The following is a 21,626-nucleotide window of genomic DNA, read 5'->3' as shown; positions in this document are numbered from 1 at the left end:
CCCTGTGAAACTCCAGTGCTGCCGACACTTCAGCTCGGAAGCTGGTCTGGAGCAGTTCTCTGTGCTACTCCCCGGGGTCGGATCTTTTACTAGTTGCGTAAAATCCTTCAGGGAAGCCTGGAATCCTCTTCTGCTGCTTGGTGAATGCCCTTGTATGTATTCTTGTAATTTTACTCAGTTCTTCATTTAATTGTACTTTATCTGTTATCTTCTACCCCTAATTTGACTGGAAACTCCTTCAAGCGTGACTGCGTGTTTTGTTTCCCCGTAGCATCTGATTTAGTAGAATAATCATGGTAGATATTCAATAGATGTTTGTTAAATAAGTAAATAATCCATGCTCCTGGTATTCTGTCTCCCTAGGGTTTTGCTTTACATTAATGCGTTGCACTGCACTAAAGGTTATGGGGTTTGAAAAATGAAGAAACTCCATCTTGCATAAAGTTCTGATCGGGGACTTTAATGTATTGGGCAGTGTATAAACTTTAGTGTTCTCCTAGATTAAAGTACAAAAATGTGGCATATTGATTGCCAGTGGGGCAGAGTGCCAGATAAGGCAACAAAAAATATTGGTTATAGTAAAATATATATTTTATATAAATACATAATATATATATAAATGTATGTATTTATGTGGTAAATATTTCTTTTGTTTTTAGTTTGTGATATGCTGCTCAACTTAGTAAATAATGCATATTGCGGAAATAGCTGAATAAGGATATTTAACATTACTTTGAGTGTAATGAATGCCCTTGGGAATAAAACAAACATAATTGTGATTCACTATATAAAATCAAAGAACTGAACTGTGGATGCAGTTTCCCTTAGGCCACTCATTTCTTTTTTTCAGTAGATTTACCTTTCTAATTATATTTCTCTTAGGCTAATTTTAAAATTACTTTGCATTCCCTGAGAGCAGAGTACTTCATGTGTCAAGGGGACACACATTTAATAGTCCTAAAACTATCTGTAAAAGCAAAAAGCTCATTTCCCTCCCAAAGGATCTTTTTTAAGAATCAAAATGCAGAACTGTTCTAAAAAAATAGTTTAATGAAGTGCATACAAGAGCTTAACAGGGCATATAAATTATTTTTTACATTTATTTGAGTTTTCTTCTCCCCTTTCCTTTGTGCTCTAAAGCCAAAAGAAAGAAACTCCTTCAAGGAAATATATCTGCTAGGTATTTACACCGTGTTTCAGATTGGACTATTAGCTGAAGTTAATGGTAGAGAATGAGAGTGTAAGTAATAAGAGCAGTATCTAAACCGTATTAATGAAGTAATGAGCACACCCTCATAAAGAAACAAACGGCACAAGGCTTGGGTCTTAGAACTGACTTCTGTTTGTTACATGAGCTTGAAAAAGTAATTAAGTCTTCTGTTTCTTCTTCCTTTTTTTCCTTTAACTGAAGAACCAGGATGAGAACATAAGTCTTTTTTAGTGTCTCATCGAGGCATTGTTAAAAAGTATGTATTACACATTAAACACCAAAGGGGAAGAACAGTCAGGATAGTTAAGAACTCAGACTGCAAAAGAATAGTGGAAGTTACTTATCTAATGGGTTTGATCAGCCTTTATTTGAGAAAAAGCTGAAAGTGTTGAACCAGGTTCCCTAAAGAAACAAGATGTATGAAATTTTTTTTTTAAGATTTTATTTATTTAGCAGAGAGAGAGAGAGAGAGCACAAGCAGGGGGAGCAGCAGAAGGAGAGGGAGAAGCAGGCTCCCCACTGAGCAAGGAGCCCGACGTGGGGCTTGATCCCAAGACCCCAAGATCATGATGTGAGCCGAAGACACTTAACAGACTGAGCCACCCAGGCGCCACTAAAAATTTATTTTTCACTTACAGACCATAATTGGTTTTTGTGATCTTAGTGTTGTATAGTCAGTTTCATTATTGAGAAAATGATTTCAGCTCCCTTGAAAAAGATTCCAGATAAATTGATGAGTTTGTGACATTTATTTTTATTTTTTATATTATTTTTTAATGGGAATTAAGTACTGTAATGAGGTTTAATATTCACTTTCCTATGGATGAATTTAGTGAGTGATTGAATGAATCATTAGCAAGCTAAGGCTGTTTTCCAGGATATTTTTAAGAATGTGTTTAGAGGGCACCTGGTTGGTTCAGTCGGTTAAGCGTTTGCCTTCAGCTCAGGTCATGATCCCAGGGTCCTGGGATCGAACCCCGCATCGGCCTCCCTGCTCAGTGGGAAGCCTGTTTCTCCCCCTCCCTTTGCTGCTTCCCCTGCTTGTGCTGTCTGGCTCTGTCAAATCAATAAAATCTTTAAAAAATATATGTTTAAGTTCTTAAGAAAAAGAACTCTAGGGTTCCTTGGAGAAATGGCTGATTCCTAGACTGGGGCAGAGAAGTACAAGATAAGCCAGTAACATCTTATGGTGCCAAAAAGCAAGGAAGTCTCCAAAAAAAGGATGGGCGCATGTTGAGAGAACACAGGTGCTTAATTGAAGGAGCTCCCAGAGTTAAATATGGAACATTGGAGCAGCCAAGTAAATAATGATAGTAATGGATTACAAGCCATGGAACAAAATAAATACCTGCGAATCATGCTTAATTTAAATAATTGACAAAAATAAACGAAGGAGAAGGAACAGCTCTTGCTTACATAGAATTCTAAATAATAAATATAAAAGTAATGATGGAACTAGGAGATAACTGTTGGGCAAAAGCCAGAGTAGTGATTACTGGAGACCAGATCCACTTGTGCCTGCTAAAGATAGTAGGTGAACGTATGGTGACAAATGGGGTATTTGCACAGCTCAAAGTTATCTCTTCACAAGATACTTAAGATATAAAGGAAAAACACTAACTTTTCAATGGAGAAACCTAGACAGACAGCACATTAAACAAGCGTTCAAAGTTACCGTCATCTGTAATGAGATCAGCAGGTTACCTCCTGATAAAATGTATTGGAAAGGGTACAACATCATTTCTATGGGGATTTTTCCCCACTGTTTAAAAATATATTTTTTATTTTGAAAAAAATTATAGATTCACAGGTAGTTTTACAAAAAACAGAGATTCCATGTATCCTCCACCTGCTTTCCCCTAGTGACAACTAGAGTTGCAAAACGGTAGTTTATCATAACCAAAATAGCGATAGGGATGTTGTCAAATTATGGAACATTTCCGTCACCACGAGGATTCCTGGCGCTGCCCTTGTATATATAGGCTTGCTCCTTTTTTTTTTTTAAGATTTATTTATTTACCCCAGAGAGAGCACACGTGCACGAGAATGTGTGAGCAGGGGGAGGAGGAAAGGGAGAGAGAGAATCCCAAGCAGACTCCCGGCTGATTGGGGAGTCCAGTATGGGGCTCGATCTCACACCCCAAGATCATGACCTGAGCTGAAATCAAGAGTTGAAGGCCCAACCGACTGAACCACCCAGGCACCCCAGCCTTGCTCCTTTTAAAATTGGGCTGCTTGTTTTCTGTTCTAAGAATTCTTTATGTATTCTGGATCATAATGGCATTTCCCTTCCAGTCTGTTAATATAGTGAATTATACTGATTTCTTTTTGTATTAAAAATTGTGGTAAAATACACATACAATTTACCATCATAACTATTTTAAAGTTCAGTGTTATCAGCTACATTCATATTGTTATACGTCCATCACCAGTCTATCTCCAGAAACTCTCTTCATCCTGCAAAACTGAAACTCTATACCCGTTAAGCTGTTCTCTCTCATCTACTGGCCCCTGGCAGTCACTATTCCGTTTTCTTCCTGTATGAACTTGACTAACGTAGCTGGCTCACGTAAGTGATATCACACAGTATTTGTCTTTTTGTGACTGGCTTACTTCACTCAGCATAATGTCTTCAAGGTTCATCCCTGTTGTAGCATGGATTTCCATACTCTTTAAGGCTGGATAATAGTCATTGTATATTCCACATCCTGTTTCTCCACTGTTTGTCGACAGTTGGCTACTGTGAATAATGCTGCTATGAACATGGTTATGCAGCTACTCTCTTTAAGACCTCACTTTCATTTTTGGGGCGGTCTATACCCAGAAATGGAATTGCTGGGTTATATCTGGATTTTTCTTTTACTCCCTCCACTTTCTATTCCGCAAGCCCTGTCTCTCCCTGAATATCTTTTCCTTCTAGAGACTGAAGTTTTGAAAGTTCTCATCTATTTATTTAAATAGCATAGTAGAACCTTAATTAAAAAGACTGTTCAGAGAAGAGGGTACAGTGGTTATGGAATTTCCTGGCTACGTGGCCAGGAGCCACCCGTTGTTTCAGTCCTCGCTATTGCAGTGTGTTCGTTTGTTTGATTCCCTTAGTAAGGACAGGACAGCAGACATAATTGAATTTCTCTGATAATTCAGGATCTTGTGATGCTTCAGGGCTATCATTACAAGCATAGACTCACAGTATAGCATACACAGGGCCGAAGTTATTGGAGAGTGGAGTGAAGTACAAACCCTTCTGGACTCTTTACAAAACTAAATCCTTGATACAAGGTGGTTTTCTCCTGTTAATTTTGTGCTATAAGAAAATCAAACAATATAGTGTCAGAATTGATTGATGTTTGAAAGATGTTTACGAAACTTAGTTTCTCATCTGGCCGTCTTTACTATTTTTTTCTTCTGTGCCTTTCTCTTTACACCTCTGTCCCCATATCGCCCGGTAATGGGCTGTCACCCTAGCTTGGAGTAAGCACCTTCAATAGGTGTTACTTGTGGAAGCAGATGGAGTGTGGAATGCTCTATTCCTCACAGCTTTGTCTCCCAGCTGCGTTTTTCTTTCTTTTACTGCACTTCAAGGAAGAAAAACCGAGCTTTGGAGAAGACAGGACTAGAGAAAGTAGAACAACTGAGATGAAGAGAAAGAGCAAAGAATTTTTGAAGAAGCACAAAGGAGGGTAGGGCCAGGGGGCAGGGCAGGGAAGAAAGGACAGGGTGCTTACAGAAGTCCCAAAGTCAGGCTTCATGGAGTCCCTCCTTCTTTGGACTTAAAGCGCTGAACCCTGTGAGTCTGAGGAGAAATTTCTAGGAACTTCTACAGTGTGACAAGTAGATAACCAAACCAGAGGTCACTTGGGCCAGAGTGAACTTCATCAGCATCCGACAACAGGCATTTTAGTGCCCGTCATCCCCAGCCTCCTGCCCTCAGTAACCACCAGTCCACCAGCCAAGAATAGAGAAGACCAACTTCCATTCCAGACATCCTGTTCATCATTCTGTGAACATAAGGGGAGCAGTCCCCCCAAGTTCTGCGAGTAGTCCCTTCTCTGCCCTTGCCGGACAGCTCTTTCTCTGGTCTTGGGGCTGGAGGATTGGAGGGGAGGCTCAAAGTTCTGCCTTCTTTGTCTCTTCAGCTGATAATGCCTATGATGCTTGGATTGTGGAGGTCCCGCAATACCAAACTATTAGTCTTATTGATTTGAACTTTTCTTGACAAGTAATAATGCTGTACTGTCTTTACAGATAACAAAGAAATAAAGATACGTGGCATATTTGAAACATAGTTCCCCAGGCAGGTGTGACGGGTTCTTCTCACCTGTATTTTTATCAGACCATATAGGGTTTGCATGATACATGTCCAGGCTTCAAAGCAGACCTAGGAACCCAAAGCCTTAACAGTTTTAAATGTACCTTTCCCGTGTGTTAATCCGGAGTGAAGCTGAATATATTTTTCAAGTAATTTAGTTACAATGAAATTATAACAACTAAGCCTACATTTTTGTACAGTGGTCAAGAAACAGAATTAAAAGATATAGGCAGGCTAATTGATGTTCAAAGATTACTGATGTCATACTATTTGTGGCCTCGTTTGCTGCTCACACTTCTGATCTGAAATTGCTATTCTCCCGTGGCCTAAATAAGTTGTTAAAAAGTCTAAGGTAGTTTTCCTTACAAATGTGATTTCTGTCCCAGAATTTCCAGTCTGACCAAGAAATAAACAGGAGCAGGTGCTGTGCGCGATGAGCGAACTGCTTGCAAAGAGACCCTCATGAGAGTATCAGAAGTCAGGAGTTCTCAGCCAGGGCGGCTCTGAGCCTCGGACTCGGTGCTAAGGGCTGGCGGCGGTTTTGACTGTCACGCCTGCGGAGAAGGTGCTCCTGGCTCCTAATGGGTGGAGGTCAGGGCTGCTGTTGAACACCCTGCAGTGCACAGGACAGCCCCTACAACAAAGAATTATCTGGTCTACAATGGCAATAGTGCTAAGGTTAAAGAGTGCTGTCATAAATAATCAGAAGATACAGTATGGACTGATTGATCATCAGGCGTATTAGGAAAAACCCAAGACGGGGTCTGCAGTTGTGGCTGTTGTCTCTGAGTTTTTCAGGTTTTTGTTTTTGTTTTAACTTCCAGATTTCTATTCTGAAATCATTTTAGATGTACAGATTCATCTGTATCTCTGTTTCCTTAGCACTTGGTACACAGAGGCTTTGCAAAATGTTGAGTGAGGTGAAAGAGAACAAAGAGACACATTAGGAACAGATCTATTCAGGTTTCACTTCCACGGGGAGCTCCGAGCAGAAAGTTTGTAGATAAGCTCCTTGGTATCCTGGAAACACCCAGTAGGTCACCTCCTAACCCACCTGTACCCTTGCTTCTGCTTGGCTTGGGTTGCCTAGTGCCAGTGGAGTTGGTGGCAGGAAGAACGTCTGAGTGGGCCATGGATGAGCTTGGGTCTTGAAAGAGATCATTTCACACCTCGTTACCTTACCCCAGCCGTTGCCGGTGGCTAGGACAACCCTACAGGCCACTACCTATTAAATCTGTGTGTAGATATGTATTCTGATGAAAACCTAGAAACCGAAAATGTGGAAGTCTTCTGTAATCCTGATAATAAATTGGTATATTTTCCTCCAGTTTTTAAATGTACACATTAACATATATATTAATATAGAATTACTAAAGATAGAATGGAATTAGAATTTTATTTTTATTAATTTTTTTAAAAGATTTTATTTATTTATTTGACAGACAGCCAGTGAGAGAGGGAACACAAACAGGGGGGCGGGAGAGGAAGAAGCAGGCTCCCAGCATAGGAGCCTGATGTGGGGCTCAATCCCAGAATACCAGGATCACGCCCTGAGCCGAAGGCAGACGCTTAACGACTGAGCCACCCAGGCGCCCCGGAATTAGAATTTTATAGTCGTCTATTCTACAGCGTGTTTTTATCATACTGTATCTTGGGCATTCAGTGTTACAGTGTGAGGGGTAAAACTTTTAAAATTGTCTGTAAAGTAAGGATTTTAGTATATACCCATTGGAGAGGTATTAGACATAAATATGAATTAAAATTTTTGTGTGTTGAATTTCTTAGATGAAAATACCATGATGTTATTACGTACCACGCTGTATTTTTCATTGATTATAACAATGTTGATGATTCTATTACTGGTTTCTTTTGCAAAGTTGAAATATTTTTAAAAACACCTGAGTGCTCAGAAAGAAACCATTATGGCTACGTTAATGCAGTTTGTGTCCTGCTCTTAGACTTCAGCCACCTTTTTGGTGTTCCCCACAGGCAAGTACGTGTATCAGCCTATGACCCCCGTGGAGCAGCTTCCGAGCACTGAGATTCCTGCGAAGCCTCGGGAACCCACAAACACCATTCAGATCTCAGTGTCACTCACTGAACACTTTCTGAAATTTGCATCTGTCTTCCAGCCGCCCCTCCCCCCGGATTCACCGAGGTACTGTATGATCTCAGACCTCTTTATCGACAACTATCAGGTTAAATGCATTAACGGGAAGATGTGTTACGTGCAGAGGCAGCCAGCGCCGCATTCCCACAAGATGAGCCCCGAGGAGGTCTCTGCACACGATGCCTTAATTTCGAGAGAGAGCAATACACCAAAAATAGATCACTGCTCTTCTCCCTCAAGTTCTGAGGACTCCGGGATCAATGCGATCGGGGCTCACTATGTGGAATCGTGTGATGAGGACACAGAAGAAGGAGCAGAACTGAGTTCCGAGGAAGATTACAGTCCGGAGAGCAGCTGGGAGCCAGATGAGTGCACCCTTCTCTCCCCGTCACAGTCTGATCTGGAGGTGATTGAGACAATAGAAACCACCGTGTGAGAGTGCAGGCAGGAAGCCACGGCCGCGGATCCGTGCTGAGCTTTTGTACTCTGGCCGATGGACCCTTTTTCCACTGCAGTTGGTATTTTCTACCCTCTCTACCAACCGTAGCAGCTCGCTGGCCTGCTGATTAGCATCACTCTTACGTTAGTCTTACAACTAAGACAGTCTTTTTCTTATAAATGGTTTTCTTTTGTATCTTGACTTATTTTCTATGTAGCATCTGGTGTCATGGATTGTGACCCAGCCTTAATCTCACTGGGAACTTGAAAGCAATGAGGTGCAGAGTACCAGGCATCAGGTTGAAGAGCTGCCCGGGGTGAAGGAGGCAGTGGAGGGGCGGGTTCCACACACACACACACACACACACACACACACACACACACTTTGGGGGTGCCACACGCGCCCCTACCCTGCTCGTCTCAAATGGGGGTCAGCTCATGAGAGGGGAGCAGGGTGTGCCCTGGTAGAGGCCACGCTGTCCCTTTCCCTTCTTCCCACCACCTGCGTGGGCCTGGGCCAGTGTGGCCTCGGCCTGCTCCTGCAGGTTCCCGGAGACCCCCGCTCAACCCCTGGTTCTGGCTGGTGTCCGCATACCGTGCATGACCCGGGCTGGAGCCAGACCTTCCCTGAAGAGGAGCGGACACCTTCAGTTCCCTGTTCAGTCCGGCTTTAGCTGGGGGCCTGTGCTCTGCGGGGTGCAGCGCGCACATGCGGACTGAAGAGGACCTGCCTCCTGACAGGGAGGGGTCCGCAGCCCGATAGACTGGGCCAGCGCATGCAGGTCATGGTACCCAGAAGCTCGGGAACCCAGGGGAGGGGAAGAGGTTCTAGGCTGGCAGCTGGGGAACGTGTTGCAGTGTTCGAGCTGGCCTCTTGGGTGGGTTCCTCCACGTTTCCCTGTTTTTCTTAATTGTTCTTCAAGTCCGGGGAAAACTTTTAGGAAGTTATATAGGGATTATATTTAGGAGGCGGGCACATCTGATGTCTTAAGAAAAAAAATCAATAATAGTTTTAGTTAGCATGGAAATGCTAAAGACAGCAGTCCTTTAGGGATTAGGAATGAATCTAATAGGTTTGATTAATTCTGCTTCATTTGGGTGTATGAAGCATTAGAATGGTTTAGGTGAGCAATGGATTAGAATTCAGTATGATGCATGGATTTTTTTATGCAAATGCAAAAGCAGTTGAAATAGTTTGCTGCTAAGTCAGGAGAAAATATTTTGTGTGATATTCACTTTACTACAGTACTAGTCATAGTCTGTTGTACCTGTTCTCTTCTCTCTCACAAAATAGTGAATAATTCTTTCTTATTTAGCTCTCTTCAGAATTCTCCTAATTTCCATTTATACAAGGTGTTTTTGCGTGAGTTGCTTACCTGCCATTTCTCCAGATCTGCTTTCTGTGAGGCATCGTTAAGAATCCAGGAAGTTTAAAATATGGCCCTAATGAAACCAGAGCTAACAGAGGTATCCTAACCACGAGCGCGCTCTCGGGGCATTATCTCGTGCTCTGCCCGCGTTTGGGCACATCTCTTCTGTGTCACGTGAGTTTGTATTTTAAGTAATAAGAAGAGGCCCACAGTTGTGTTCTTCCCCGAAGCCTCCATTTGGCATCCTTCACAAATCACTCTAGGCAGGGTCTGCTATCTTAGTTGTATGTGTAGTTCACAGGATCGGCTAGAACATTTTCGTTAGGCTTAGGTGCCCGGAACATCCCTAGGGATTAGAAAGCAGTGTTAGAACTTCCTATGCTTGATGAGAATGCAGCGTAAAGTTCCCACTTACTGAAATGTGAGGACTCAACAAGTCGAACCAGGAAGGTGGTGAGAGGAGCTGCGGGAACAGCGGGTACAGGAAAGGGCAGGTGGAGGCTGGGGTGCAGAGAGCGGCTTCCCCAGCCCCGATGGCTTAGGGACAGACCTCACAGAGCCTGCCCTCGGTTCTCGGAGCCTCCGTGGTGGAGGGCATGGAGGCCGAGTCCTGGAAGCCGAGCGGTGCAGCCAACCACTGTACGCTCAGGCTGGACACCAGGGTCCTGTGTGCACCTGCCCGTGGGAGCTCACTGAAGCCCTGGGTGGGCGTATGGAGGGTCATCTTTCTCTACACCTTTCCTATCAGTTCTCAAATCTGGGCCCACATTCTCATTCATTAAACTGATTGGAGTCAACCAGCAGGTCTCCAAAGCCATGGAAATATGTGGTCATGAGGCCATGTTTCTGAAGCTGGCTGTGTCAGGGTTGGGGCCTTCATTGGTAATATCTATGACTTTTGCCTAGGTTCCTGTTTTTTAAACTCCTGAACTGCCATTCAAATTACCCATGATTTTAATGGAATTTTTGGAGTTATTAGTGGTTGATAATCACTTTAAATATTTGCACAATCTCTTTATAATTAAAAACTCACTAAGCTTCACTTGCTACTGTTTTATAGAATTGGAGATACTCCATTGGATTCTAAATATCAGATGCTCCTGGATCTCAAAATAGCCTTTTCTAAACAAGCACAAGCAAGAATTTCTTTGTCCTAGCACTATTAATAATTCTCTGGAAATCATATATGATTGAACCAGAATTGTTTCTTTATGCTTGCATTCCAAAAACAACTGATAAGGATATAAAAATGTGTATTTACAACTTAAATTCTAGGCCTATCTGTTATATATTATATAAAAGAATTTCTCTGTAAACCTGATATTATATTGCTCATTTGTATAAGCATATTTATAGGCACTTTAGAAAATGTTTAGACTGCATTGTGTATTATAGACATCAAACACAGTCGTGTTAAATAGACTTTTGGTTAATACTTATCCATTGACAGGTATGAAAACTTTATAACGTGAACCTGGTAGTTTGCTCACTTGGAGCAAAGAGTTGGGCTGTGTGGATGGAGAAACTGCTTTGGGGTCCTTGATGGAAACCGGGCACCATGCTCACTTCCTGCAAGTTGGTGTGAAAGCTGTCCGGTGGAAGATGCAAAGTAAGTGCTGGGGGGATGTAGCTTTCTTACTGAACCAACATTTATCTTAGAATCGTCACGGTTCAAATATGCTCATAACTTTTCAGAGAAATGACAAACCGATTAAAACGCCTTTGTGGTTTTAACTCTTTGGCACATTAACAAATAAGGCTTTCCCGTCAAATCTAGGTATTTTTTTACCTTGTAATTTTTAAGATTTGAAGTAAGAATTTGAGAAAACCCTGGAGAAAAATCAGTTGCTTTCCTGGAAAAGGAAAATGTGTAGTTGAAGGTAATACAAAACCAAACCAAATGAAACCCCCCAAGCCAAACAGCACCGCGAAGTGGTCGTCCTGAAGTACCTTTGGGATTTGGTCTAGGATTTGATCCTGTCTTAGGGCTGGTGGTTTAATTTTTTAACCTCCACTTCCTGGCCTCTTTGAGACCGTTCTTTTGGGACTAATCGTAACAAACTCCTTTTATACAAATTTCTCTATATGGGTAACAGGACACCACCTTTAGAAAACTGTCAAAATACCCAGACATGTTTGGCGGTGTAAGTACTATAGGCAAGGAAAAAAGCACAAGTTAAACTAATATTTATACGTCAGCTCTTGATTTTTCCATCTTGTTTGCAAAGTTGTATTGACATGTTTTGGCTTTTCACATGAGGGAAACATTTTAACAGTTTTCCTTCCTACTCCTCTCCCCACGGGAGGTGGGAGCCAGAATTGAGGAGACCGGTTGCATTCTAGGCTTTTCGATGAGCAGTATGGGATTGTGTCTCTTCCACCGAGGAGGAGAGGGAAAGGAAGTGGGAGTTGTACTCGCTGTTTCAGTGCTGTGATTCCAGGGATGTCCGTATTTCTCACCTCCGAACGTAAGTGTAAGGGCACTTCTCAAAATTAATTTTAGAATTCTTTACCTTTTAAAAATGTTACGTCTCCACTCCCTTTCATTACTCTGGGAAATGGAGAGTTGACTGTACTGCGTGCGAAAGGGCCGTGTTTCTGTTAGTGCTTTGAGCTCTTCTGTTGAGACGGAAGCAGTGCCCTCTTCCTGGTGTGGACAGGTCTGAAAGCACATCATCACCTGGGCTTTAACAGTGAGCTTCTGTAGCATTGTGTCCACATACACTTTTAAGGCTGTTCATTCCTTGCAATATTCACTTACGGTGCCAGTTTTTGCACCTGTCTATTTTAAAGTTTTAAGCACAATGTTGACCCCTCTGTAATTTCCTAAACTTATATTGTTTTCCTACAGACTGCTCAACTTTCCTTTATGTATAATACTTTAGGAAAATACTTCCTTGTAAAATAAATGTAACTTTTTTTTCTTTTGTACCAGCACAAATCTGATATTTTGGAGTTTGGAATATTCTCTCCCGCAGCTTTCTCCTTTGGAGAGGTTCTGTCTGGTTACATAACGCATTGTGAACTAAACAAAACCAAACCGGAAACCTGTGTTTGTGAAATGTGTAACTTGTATATTGAGTGCTTCCTTTGTGCCAGAGAACACGCAGTTGACCTCATTCTCACACTTGGACTGTACAAAACCCAGGAAGCGCAGTGGAGAGTTTTTACTTGTAACGGTAACATGCTCATGGCCAACTGCTCCCAACTCCCCGCTCCCAACTCCCCGAACACTTTGTAACAAGAACTTTTGTGTTGGCTACATCAGGTTTATACCAATAAAACTTACACCCCCCCCCAGTCGTTATTTCACACAAAGCCACAGCTTTGTAGTTGGTTTACACATCCCACAGGCCGTGCGAGACAGTTCCAACCGTAGGTCCTCGGGGTGCAGTCACTTCGTCACCAAGGCTCAGGGTCCAGACCTTGGCGTAGCAAATTCAGAGGCTCAATTTGCTAAGTCACGCTTGGAGCAGCTTCTGGGGTTGGATTTCATGGAATAACCTCGCTAGGGACTGCGAAATAAATCCCCGTATCAGTAACAATCATGCCGTCGTTACTCTTATTCGTCCTCACAGCCCGCTTTCTACAAGTGAGCCTCACAGCAGCGCTCTGAGGGAGGTCTCAGCACTGCATGTCACAAACCAGGGAAAGTGCTCGAGGAGCGACTCTCTTTGCCCGTCGTGGCACAGCTCGGAGGTAGTAGGAGTCGATGCAACCCAGTTACTTTGGCTCTAGGGCTCACGTTCTTGGCCCTTTGCCTGGGCAGCCCCCTCCGGTGGCACCTCTTCCCACCCTCAGGGCACCGGGAGGCCGAGTCAGGACGCTGCCAGTGAAGCTGGGAGCAGAGGGGGCGCCATGCCTGTGTCCACCCCAGCGCACCGCTGCCCGCAGGCGGGTGCCTCGCGCCTCCGCCGGGGGCGGGGGGGGGGGGCTGCTTTGCGGACCGTGTTGGCGCAACGCCAGCAGACTTCCTTCCTCACTCCCCCTCCCGTGCTCCGCACAGACCACTTCCCAGCACACACACACCGTCTTGCTGCAGGTATTTCCGTGCTACCGTGAGGCTGTGGCTTCTTCCATGTTTAATCACCTCTAGACTAGCATTGCAGGCTAGCTTTTCTGTCTTCACAAAAGATGACTTGTCTTAAAATGACTTTTGCCGACAGCTCATCTCATCTACTGCGTGTGCATTTTACTCACTTAACTCTACATAATTGTACTGCCAACTTCTAGAAGGCATCTCATTGTAGCCTCGTACAAATGCTGACTCCATACACTTTTATTCTGCAATAAACTTTAATTTAGCATCCCGTCCTCATTACAATTCAATCACTGTGAACTGGTAGTGCCTTTAACCCTTGCCGTGCCACCCGGTTCTGCGCGGGCTGAAGGGAGTGAGCAGGACCTTGGGACTCAGGTTGTCGCAGTAGGGCTCAAGGAGGTGCAGTCAGGGGTCAGATGGAATTCTGCAGGAACCAGGCAGGTGTGGGAACTGATGGAAATGAAAAGCAAGGCAAAGCAAACATGCCAGATATTAGTGGTGTTTTTCCGTTTGCCTTTTTGAATTTTCCTAGTTCTCTAAAATGAGCTGATACTACTTCATAATCAGAAACCCAGCACATTATTTTGAAGATGATGAATCCTAGGACAGCGAGCGCAGGCGGAGCGTTTGCAGGGTATGTGGGGCGGAGGTGGAGAGCCCACAGGTCTGGGCAGGGACTCACGTGCTCGGGCACCTGCTGGGGGAGACTGAAGGCTGGACTGGGGAGTGAGTGTCCTTGAGCTAACTGGCCTCCACTGAGCAGTGACCCCGTTCCAGGCCTCCAACCATGGATGGAAAATTCTTGTGCCGGTGGGTTGGAGAGAGGAGAGGATTTGTTTCTTACTGTGGCTCAGTCCCCAGCCGGAAGCTCCGCATGTGAATTTGGAGACAGATCAGAAGGCTTGGGCTTCCGTGGATACCTTAGCCCTTTGTATCACCCAGTGTAAGACCCCGGATGGTTTATCCCAAGAAAGGGATCTGGAGCGTTGCTGCGAGATGCGGGCCACGCAGCACTGTGAAGCAGCAAAGGAAGGCCGCGTCTGAAGGGGGATGTGACCAAGCGTTTTCCCAGATGTCAGCCTGTCGTCCACACCCCGTAACTCTGTGTGGTAGGCGGGAGATGAGAATTTTGTGAATTTATGGCTGAAGCAACCAGTAGCAAAGGCAAGGTAAGTGAGTCCTGTGTGGCAGGTAAGTCGCAGGCCCGAGCTCCGCATGTCTACTGAGATTCCAGAACCGGCTGGCGTGACTGCCTCACTTGTTGGGCCTGTGCAAACCCTCTTCTGCTCCTGCTTCCGCCTGTTCCCTCTGCTCTCCCTCACCCGTCTCTCTCCTCCCCACACCTGAGGCTCTATGGTGGTCCGTCGCACATGCCCCGGCCCACCTCTGTCTGGACTGGCCCTGGCTCTAGGTGGAGGCGTCAGTGAGCCACAGCTCAGCCCTCTGGGCACCCCTGATATTGCCCTTGCTGCTGAGTCGCTCTGGCTTTGTGCCCAGCTTGGCTGGACCTGGACCCGGGTCTGGCCTGGGGCCTCAGACACTGCCTTGTGCTCGGGTGTGGTCCTGGGTCTAAGAACTCTGTTGGGAATCAGCACTTTGTTACTCGCTGCCTCTGCCTTCTCCCCTTCCCGGCCCTGTTAGGGTGGGGCCTTTGATGCCAACTGCTTTCTTAATTATTGCACATCCTCTGTCATCACCTGCTATGGACTATGTCTCTTGGGACCAGTGTACTTCAGGGGACTGTGTAGACCCTGACTCTGATTACCTGGTCATGAATGTGTGGTATCTGCTTAAATGGGGCCCCATGCAGTAGACAAAGGGCTCCCGCCCTGGTGTTTAGAATCTGCTATGTGAACTGCGATGCCAAACTGCACAAAGCAAATGTAGGCATGTCCACATATCTATAGAAGGACCTGGAAAAGCCACTGCAGTCTATCCACAGTACCACTCTAAGAGGCCACACAGTCCAGGAGCTTTTGGGAAGACCCTGGGTTGGGGGACTGCTCTGTGTCTGGAGGGGGTTCTCACTGAGGCCTGGGTGGAATTTGTACAGGGAACCACACAGCCTGTTCAACCTGGGAATCTAGAATAAGAAAGCTCACTCTAGCACAATTTAGGGGCTGCACTGAGTGAATGGAGAGGACACCAGGGATTTGGGTTTCCCAAGGATCCCGAGGCCCTAGATAAATGTGGGCCCACAGTGGGCATCTCTGGATAGGTCACTGAGAGGTCAGTGTAAGATCAGTGGGTCCAACTGGAATTCACTGGGTATCCTTTTAGATTACTGGGGGTCCCAAAGGGGTCAGTTCTACCCCAAAGGATTTATTTTCATCCCATAAACAAACCAAGAGTCAGGGAGGTGGTGAATTCCTGAGCTGCGCTATGTTCCCTGAGTCCAGTGGGAAATCACTGGGCCCCATATTATGTCTGATGCAGCCACTCCAAAAGGGAATAACGGGGTCGCAGAGAGGTCGGCAAAGGGGAGGATGAAGGGAGGTATCACCATCTCGGGTGGAGATGAGGGTGTAGTGTGGGAAGGTTGAAGGGTGATGGGCAGACCCATCCTTCTAGAGAGAAGAGGCTGGGTTGGGCATGGCACCCCGCAGATTATTAGGAACAAATCCTGACCTTTGAGACAGATGTGGTGTGGCGTTCTGAGGGGGAACATGTCAGGGAGGAGTGGGGGCCACCAGGCCTCTCGGTCTTGGAGACGAGCCCCAGTGGGAGGCTGAGGCCCAGCCCCACCAGCAGCTTTACTGAGCAGATCTGGGAGGCTCCGCTGGCTGGGGCAGGAGGCAGGTATCAGGGCTTGCGCACTAGAAGCCAAGCTCAGGGGGGACGGTGCGAGGGTGGTGCGCCCACCTGTCTTACCTACCCTGTCGGCGCCCGCCGAAGCTGTAGACGTTCATGCGGGCAGGCGTAGGTTCCAGAAGGGGTCAGTTACCTCTACCCTTTGACCCTACGAGATCATTCCTAAGCTTACACCCAACAGAACTGCGTACATATGTTCACAGGAAGAATGGTAACAGGCGCATACTAGAAACAATCCAAATGGCCATTAACAACACAACGGAGGAATGACGGCATAGTCATGTAATAGACTGAATTCAGCACTGAGAACGGGTAACGAAGATAAATCTCACAAACATAATTGGAGTGAAGGAAGCCCCTTCCAAAAGAGTCCATAATGTATTTATATAAAGTTCAAAACAAGCAAAACTATGCTGTTAGAAGTCAGGATGGCGGTTAGCTTGGGGGCATGAAGAACAGAGAAAGTCCTACTGGTGTCTCCACCGAACTAAGCCAGCTGTACGCATCAGGTCTGTGAACATTTCTGTCCATTAAAAAAGTGACTTTAAAGAAAATACGGTGATACCGATTACATTTTAAGCACTGTGCTATGGAGGACACGGGAGTGCACAGAACACAGTTCTGCTCTCAAGTGATGGAGACAGGACCCCCCCCCCCCCAAGTGTGGACAAAGGGTGAGTCAAACTGCCATTTTCCTCAAGGAGCTGTGCAAGGCTTCACAGAGTATCAGCGTGAGGAGGAGGCTGGTGGCCTCCTGGGACCAGCGTGAGGAGGAGGAGGGGCCCCTGGGATGAAGCCTGATGAGCCAGGGCTGCCCTCCAGAAGCTCAAGGGCGCTCCGGCTCCCCGGGGCCTGCAGTTGGCTGTGGGCTGCCTAGAGGACAGCACAGGAAGAGGCCTTCCCTGAACCTTTGGTCACGTCAAAGGCATCTGGTCCTGGAGATGCACCTTTGGAAAAACATTTTCAGCAGGCAGAGCTGAGTGGAAACATACTGTTTCTAAAAGGATCCCCAAAGCTCTGAATTATTTATTCGCTAAAGCATTCATCATTGATGAGGCCCCCTGTTGGCTTTCCTCTTCCACAAACACCTTCCCTCCCCCTCACCACAGAAGGTTCTGGTTGGCAATGCTATCTTTGTAAAGCATCTTCCCACCCATCACTTGGACCTTTGCTATAGATGGAGATGGCTTTTATTTTTATTTTTCAGAAGAGCAGACAGCCTCCTCAGCTCACGTGTGGGCCAGCGGTGGGGCTCCTTATTGGCAACCCAGCACTCTCTCCGGCAGTCCTTTCTGCTGTTTGTGGAGAACTGAGTGACACTCTCCCCGATGGTAGTGGTGGGGCCAAACACAGTGGGCAGGGGGCACTCAGCCGAAGCTGGTGGCTGAGAGTAACCGTTTTCCGGTGGGCCACAGTAATACTCCAATACTTGCTGTTTACCAGGAAGGAGCCAGCTGTGACGGATACTGCCATGTTTTGACCAACCAGAATCCACTCCCCTCTCCCAGCAGAGCCTTGATGTCCTTTCAGAGGATCGTCTCTTCCTCCCCCACAGGGGGCAGTGTGAAAAGAGACTCTTCGGACCAGGTGCCTGCCCTCCCCAAACAGTACCTGAAGGGTCTACGGAAGCTTCCTGCCCACATCCTTCCTCTGCCACCTGTCACAGCCAAGGGGTGAGTGTGTGACCTAGCAAAGCAGCTGGAGCTCAGCACTGGGGCTGGAGTGGGGGACACTTAGAGCTGCCTGCTCCTAGTCTGCTCCTTGACCCTGGGAGCTTCCCCATTCCTCTCTGTGAGTTCCGTGGCGGTGTCAGCAGAACCGCTGCGGTTGCTGAGTCTAGAAATATTTCCAGACAAATATCTGCCCCTAAGGGACTGCTTCGAAGCAGGACCTGACATCATTGCAGAGCAGAACATCTGCTCAGTGCCATGAGAGGGACAGGGATGGCGGCTTCCAGATGGCAGGGACTGGAGCTCTGTGCGGGCCTCCCACACCCCCCGTGCCCCGTGCTGCCCAGCACTCAGGGTCCGTTTCTCATCTACCCTTAGGTGAGACAAGAGGGCTCTTCAGATCCAATCCAGATACGCTCTTAGGGAAGCATGACCTGAATATAAAGATGCTGTAATTTATTCAATGGTGCTGTGACTAGAATGAGAAGTTAAAGAACTCGAGGACTGGTAAATAGGACAGGGGCTAAAGAAGAGCCATTTGTTGTTTACTGGCTCTGACTGGAACAGAAGTTCTGATATTCAGAATAGCTTTTGCTCTTTAGACTATAAAAGGAAGAAGGGCAGTCACCAAATTTTGTTTTGAGAATATCAGGTGCCTTGGGCTTTAATTTGAGGCTCATTGAGAAACCTGATGTGTACTTTGGGCAGGGAGCATCACTAGCTCCGGAATCACAGTTCTGAGTTCAAATCCCTGATCTGCCACTTAAAAAACTACATTTCAGGTGCACAGCTTTATAATTGGACATCTGTACGCACTACAAAGTGGTCACTGCCATCCATCACCAAACAGTCGACCCCTTCATCCATTTTGGGCACCCTTCAACCCCCTTCCCCTCTGGTAACCACCAGTCTTTTCTCTGTATCTATGAGTTTGTTTTGTTTTATTTTGTTTGTTCATTTGCTTTGTTTTTTTAGATTCCTTATTTGAGTGAAATCATACAGTATTTGTCTTTTTCTGTCTTATTTTGCTTAGCATAAGATCTGTAAGTTCCATCCATGTTGTTGTAAATGGCAGGATCACATTATTCTTTTTTAAAGATTTTATTTATTTATTTGAGAGACAGAAAGTGAGAGACAGAGCACGAGTGGAGGGGGAAGGGCAAAGGGAAAGGGAGAAGCGGACTCCCCGCTGAGCCCAATGTGGGGCTCAATCCCAGGACCGTGGGATTATGACCTGAGCCGAAGGCAGACAGACACTTAACTGACTGAACCACCCAGGTGCCCTGATCTCATTCTTTTCTATGGCTGAATAATATTGCACTTTGTAAATAGACCACATCTTCTTTATCCATCTATCAATGGATACAGTGGTTGTTTCCATATCTCAGTTATTGTAAATAATGCTGAAATAAACACAAGGGTGTATATATCTTTTTGAATTAGTGTTTTCATATTCTTCAGATAAATACCCAGAAGTTGAATTACTGGGTCATATGGTAGGTAGTTCTATTCTTAATTTTTTGAGGAATAAACACACTGTCTTCTAGAGTGGCTGCACCAATTTACATTCCCACCAACGGTGTACAAGGTTTCCCTTTTCTCTACATCCTCTCCAACAGTTGTCATTTCTTGCCTTTTTGATAATAGACATTTCAATAGGTGTTAAGGAATATATCATTGTGGTTTTGATTTGCATTTTCCTAATAATTGGTGCCATTGAGCACGTTTTCATGTGCTTGTTGGCCATCTGTATGTCCTCTTTGGAGAAATGTCTATTCAGATCCTCCACCCATTTTTTAATCAAGTTTTTTCTGTTGTTGTTATTGTTGTTGAGTTGTATGAGATCCTTGTATGTTTTGGATATTAACCCCTTATTGGATATATCATTTACAAATATCTTCTCCATTCAGTAAGTTGCCTTTTTGTTTTGATGATGGTTTCTTTTGCTGTGCAGAAGCTTTTTAGTTTGATGTCATCCCATTTGTTTATTTTTGCTTTTGTTTCCTCTGCCTTTGGAGTCAAATCTACAAAGACATTACTAAGACCAGTATCAAGGAGTTTATGCCTATGAAAACATAGGAATTCTAGGAATTTTATGGTTTCAGGTGTTATATTCAAGTCTTCAATTTATTTTGAGTTAATTTATGTGTGTAGTGTAAAATAGTCATTTAGTTTCATTCCTCGGCAAGTAGGTGTCCAGTTTTCTCGGCACCAGTTATTGAAGAGACAGTCCTTTCTCCTTTGTGTGTTCTTGGGTCTTTTGTCATAGATTTATTGTCTATATATGTGTGGGTTTATTTTGGGCTCTCAGTTCTGTTCCATTGATTGCGTATCTGTTTCTGTACCCATGTTATACTGTTTTAATTATTCTAGCTTTGTGGTATAGTGTGAAATCAGAGAGTGTGGTATCTCTGGCTTTGTTATTCTTACTTATTCTTTCTCAAGATTGCTTTGGCTATTTGGGATCTTTTGTGGTTCTGTGAAAATTTTAGAATGATTTGTTCTAGTTCTGTGGAGTATGCCATTGGCATTTTGATAGGGATTGCATTGAATCTGTAGATTGCTTTGGGTAGTATGGACATTTTAACACTACTAATTCTTCCAACTCATGAGCATGGAATATCTTTCCATTTGTGTCTTCAATTTCTTTCATCAGTATCTTGTAGTTTTCAGTGTACAGGTCTTTAACCTCCTTGGTTAAATTTATTTCTGAGCATTTCATTTTTTTCAATGCAATTGTAACTGGGATTGTTTTCTTAATTTCTCCTTTTTTTGTTACGCGTGCATAGAAATGCCACAGATTTCTGTATCATGCAACTTTACCGAATTTGTTTATTGGTTCTAACAGTTTTTTATGGATCCTTTAGGGTATCCTATATATAGCATCATGTCATTGGCAGATAGTGACAGTTTTACTTCTTCTTTCTGATTTGGATGCCTGTTATTTCTTTTTCTTGCCTAACTGCTTTGGCTAGGACTTCCAATATTATGTCAAATAAAAGTGGTAAGAGTGAGCACACTTATCTTGTTCCCGTTCTTTTTAATTTTTTTTTCTTGTTCCCATTCTTAAAGGAAAAGTTTTCACTTTTCACCATTAAGTATGATGTTAGGTTGTAAGATTGTCATATGTGACAATTTGTTGAGGTACCAACTTTTGGTACTCAATACCCACTTTGTTGAGAGATTTTTTAACCATACTTGGATGTTGGATTTTGTCAAATGGTTTTTCTGTATCTATTGAGATGATCATATGATCTTTATCTTTCATTTGTTAATGTGATGTATCATGTTGATTGATTTGTAGATACTGAACCATCCTTGAATATCTGGGATAAATCCCACTTGGCTATAGTGTATGATCCTTTTAATGTATTGTTGGATTTCATCTGCTAATATTTTGTTGAGGACTTTTGTATCTATGTTCATCAAGGATATTGGCCTATAATTTTCTTTTTTTGTGGTGTCCTTGTCTGGTTTTGGTATCAAGGTAATGTTGGCCCCATAAAATGTGTTTGGCAGCTTTCCCCCCTTTCAATTTTTTGAAATAGTTTGAGAAGGATAGGTAGTAAATCTTTGAATAATTGGTAGAATTCACCAGTGAATCCATCTGATCCCAGACTTTCTTTTTTCTTTTTTTAATTGGGAGGTTTCTGATTACTTTTTTAA

At 44.4% G+C, this 21,626-nt stretch overlaps 1 protein-coding gene across 1 annotated transcript in view; it reads left to right on the top strand.

The window, feature by feature from the left end:
* C4H3orf70 (chromosome 4 C3orf70 homolog) overlaps nucleotides 1-12,982 on the top strand; it is a 78,500-nt gene extending 65,518 nt beyond the window's left edge. The window contains exon 2 of the mRNA XM_045776618.2: nucleotides 7,509-12,982. Within this exon, the coding sequence (XP_045632574.1) occupies nucleotides 7,509-8,065 (557 nt within the window). The 3' untranslated portion in view covers nucleotides 8,066-12,982. The remainder of the gene's footprint in view (nucleotides 1-7,508) is intronic.
* The last annotated feature ends 8,644 nt before the right edge of the window (nucleotides 12,983-21,626 follow it).

Source organism: Ursus americanus, chromosome 4 (assembly GCF_024610735.1).
Source record: "Ursus americanus isolate L20-20 chromosome 4, mUrsAme1.1.p, whole genome shotgun sequence".
In the NCBI taxonomy this organism is placed as follows: domain Eukaryota; kingdom Metazoa; phylum Chordata; class Mammalia; order Carnivora; family Ursidae; genus Ursus; species Ursus americanus.
This window is presented reverse-complemented; position numbering and strand designations above follow the sequence as displayed.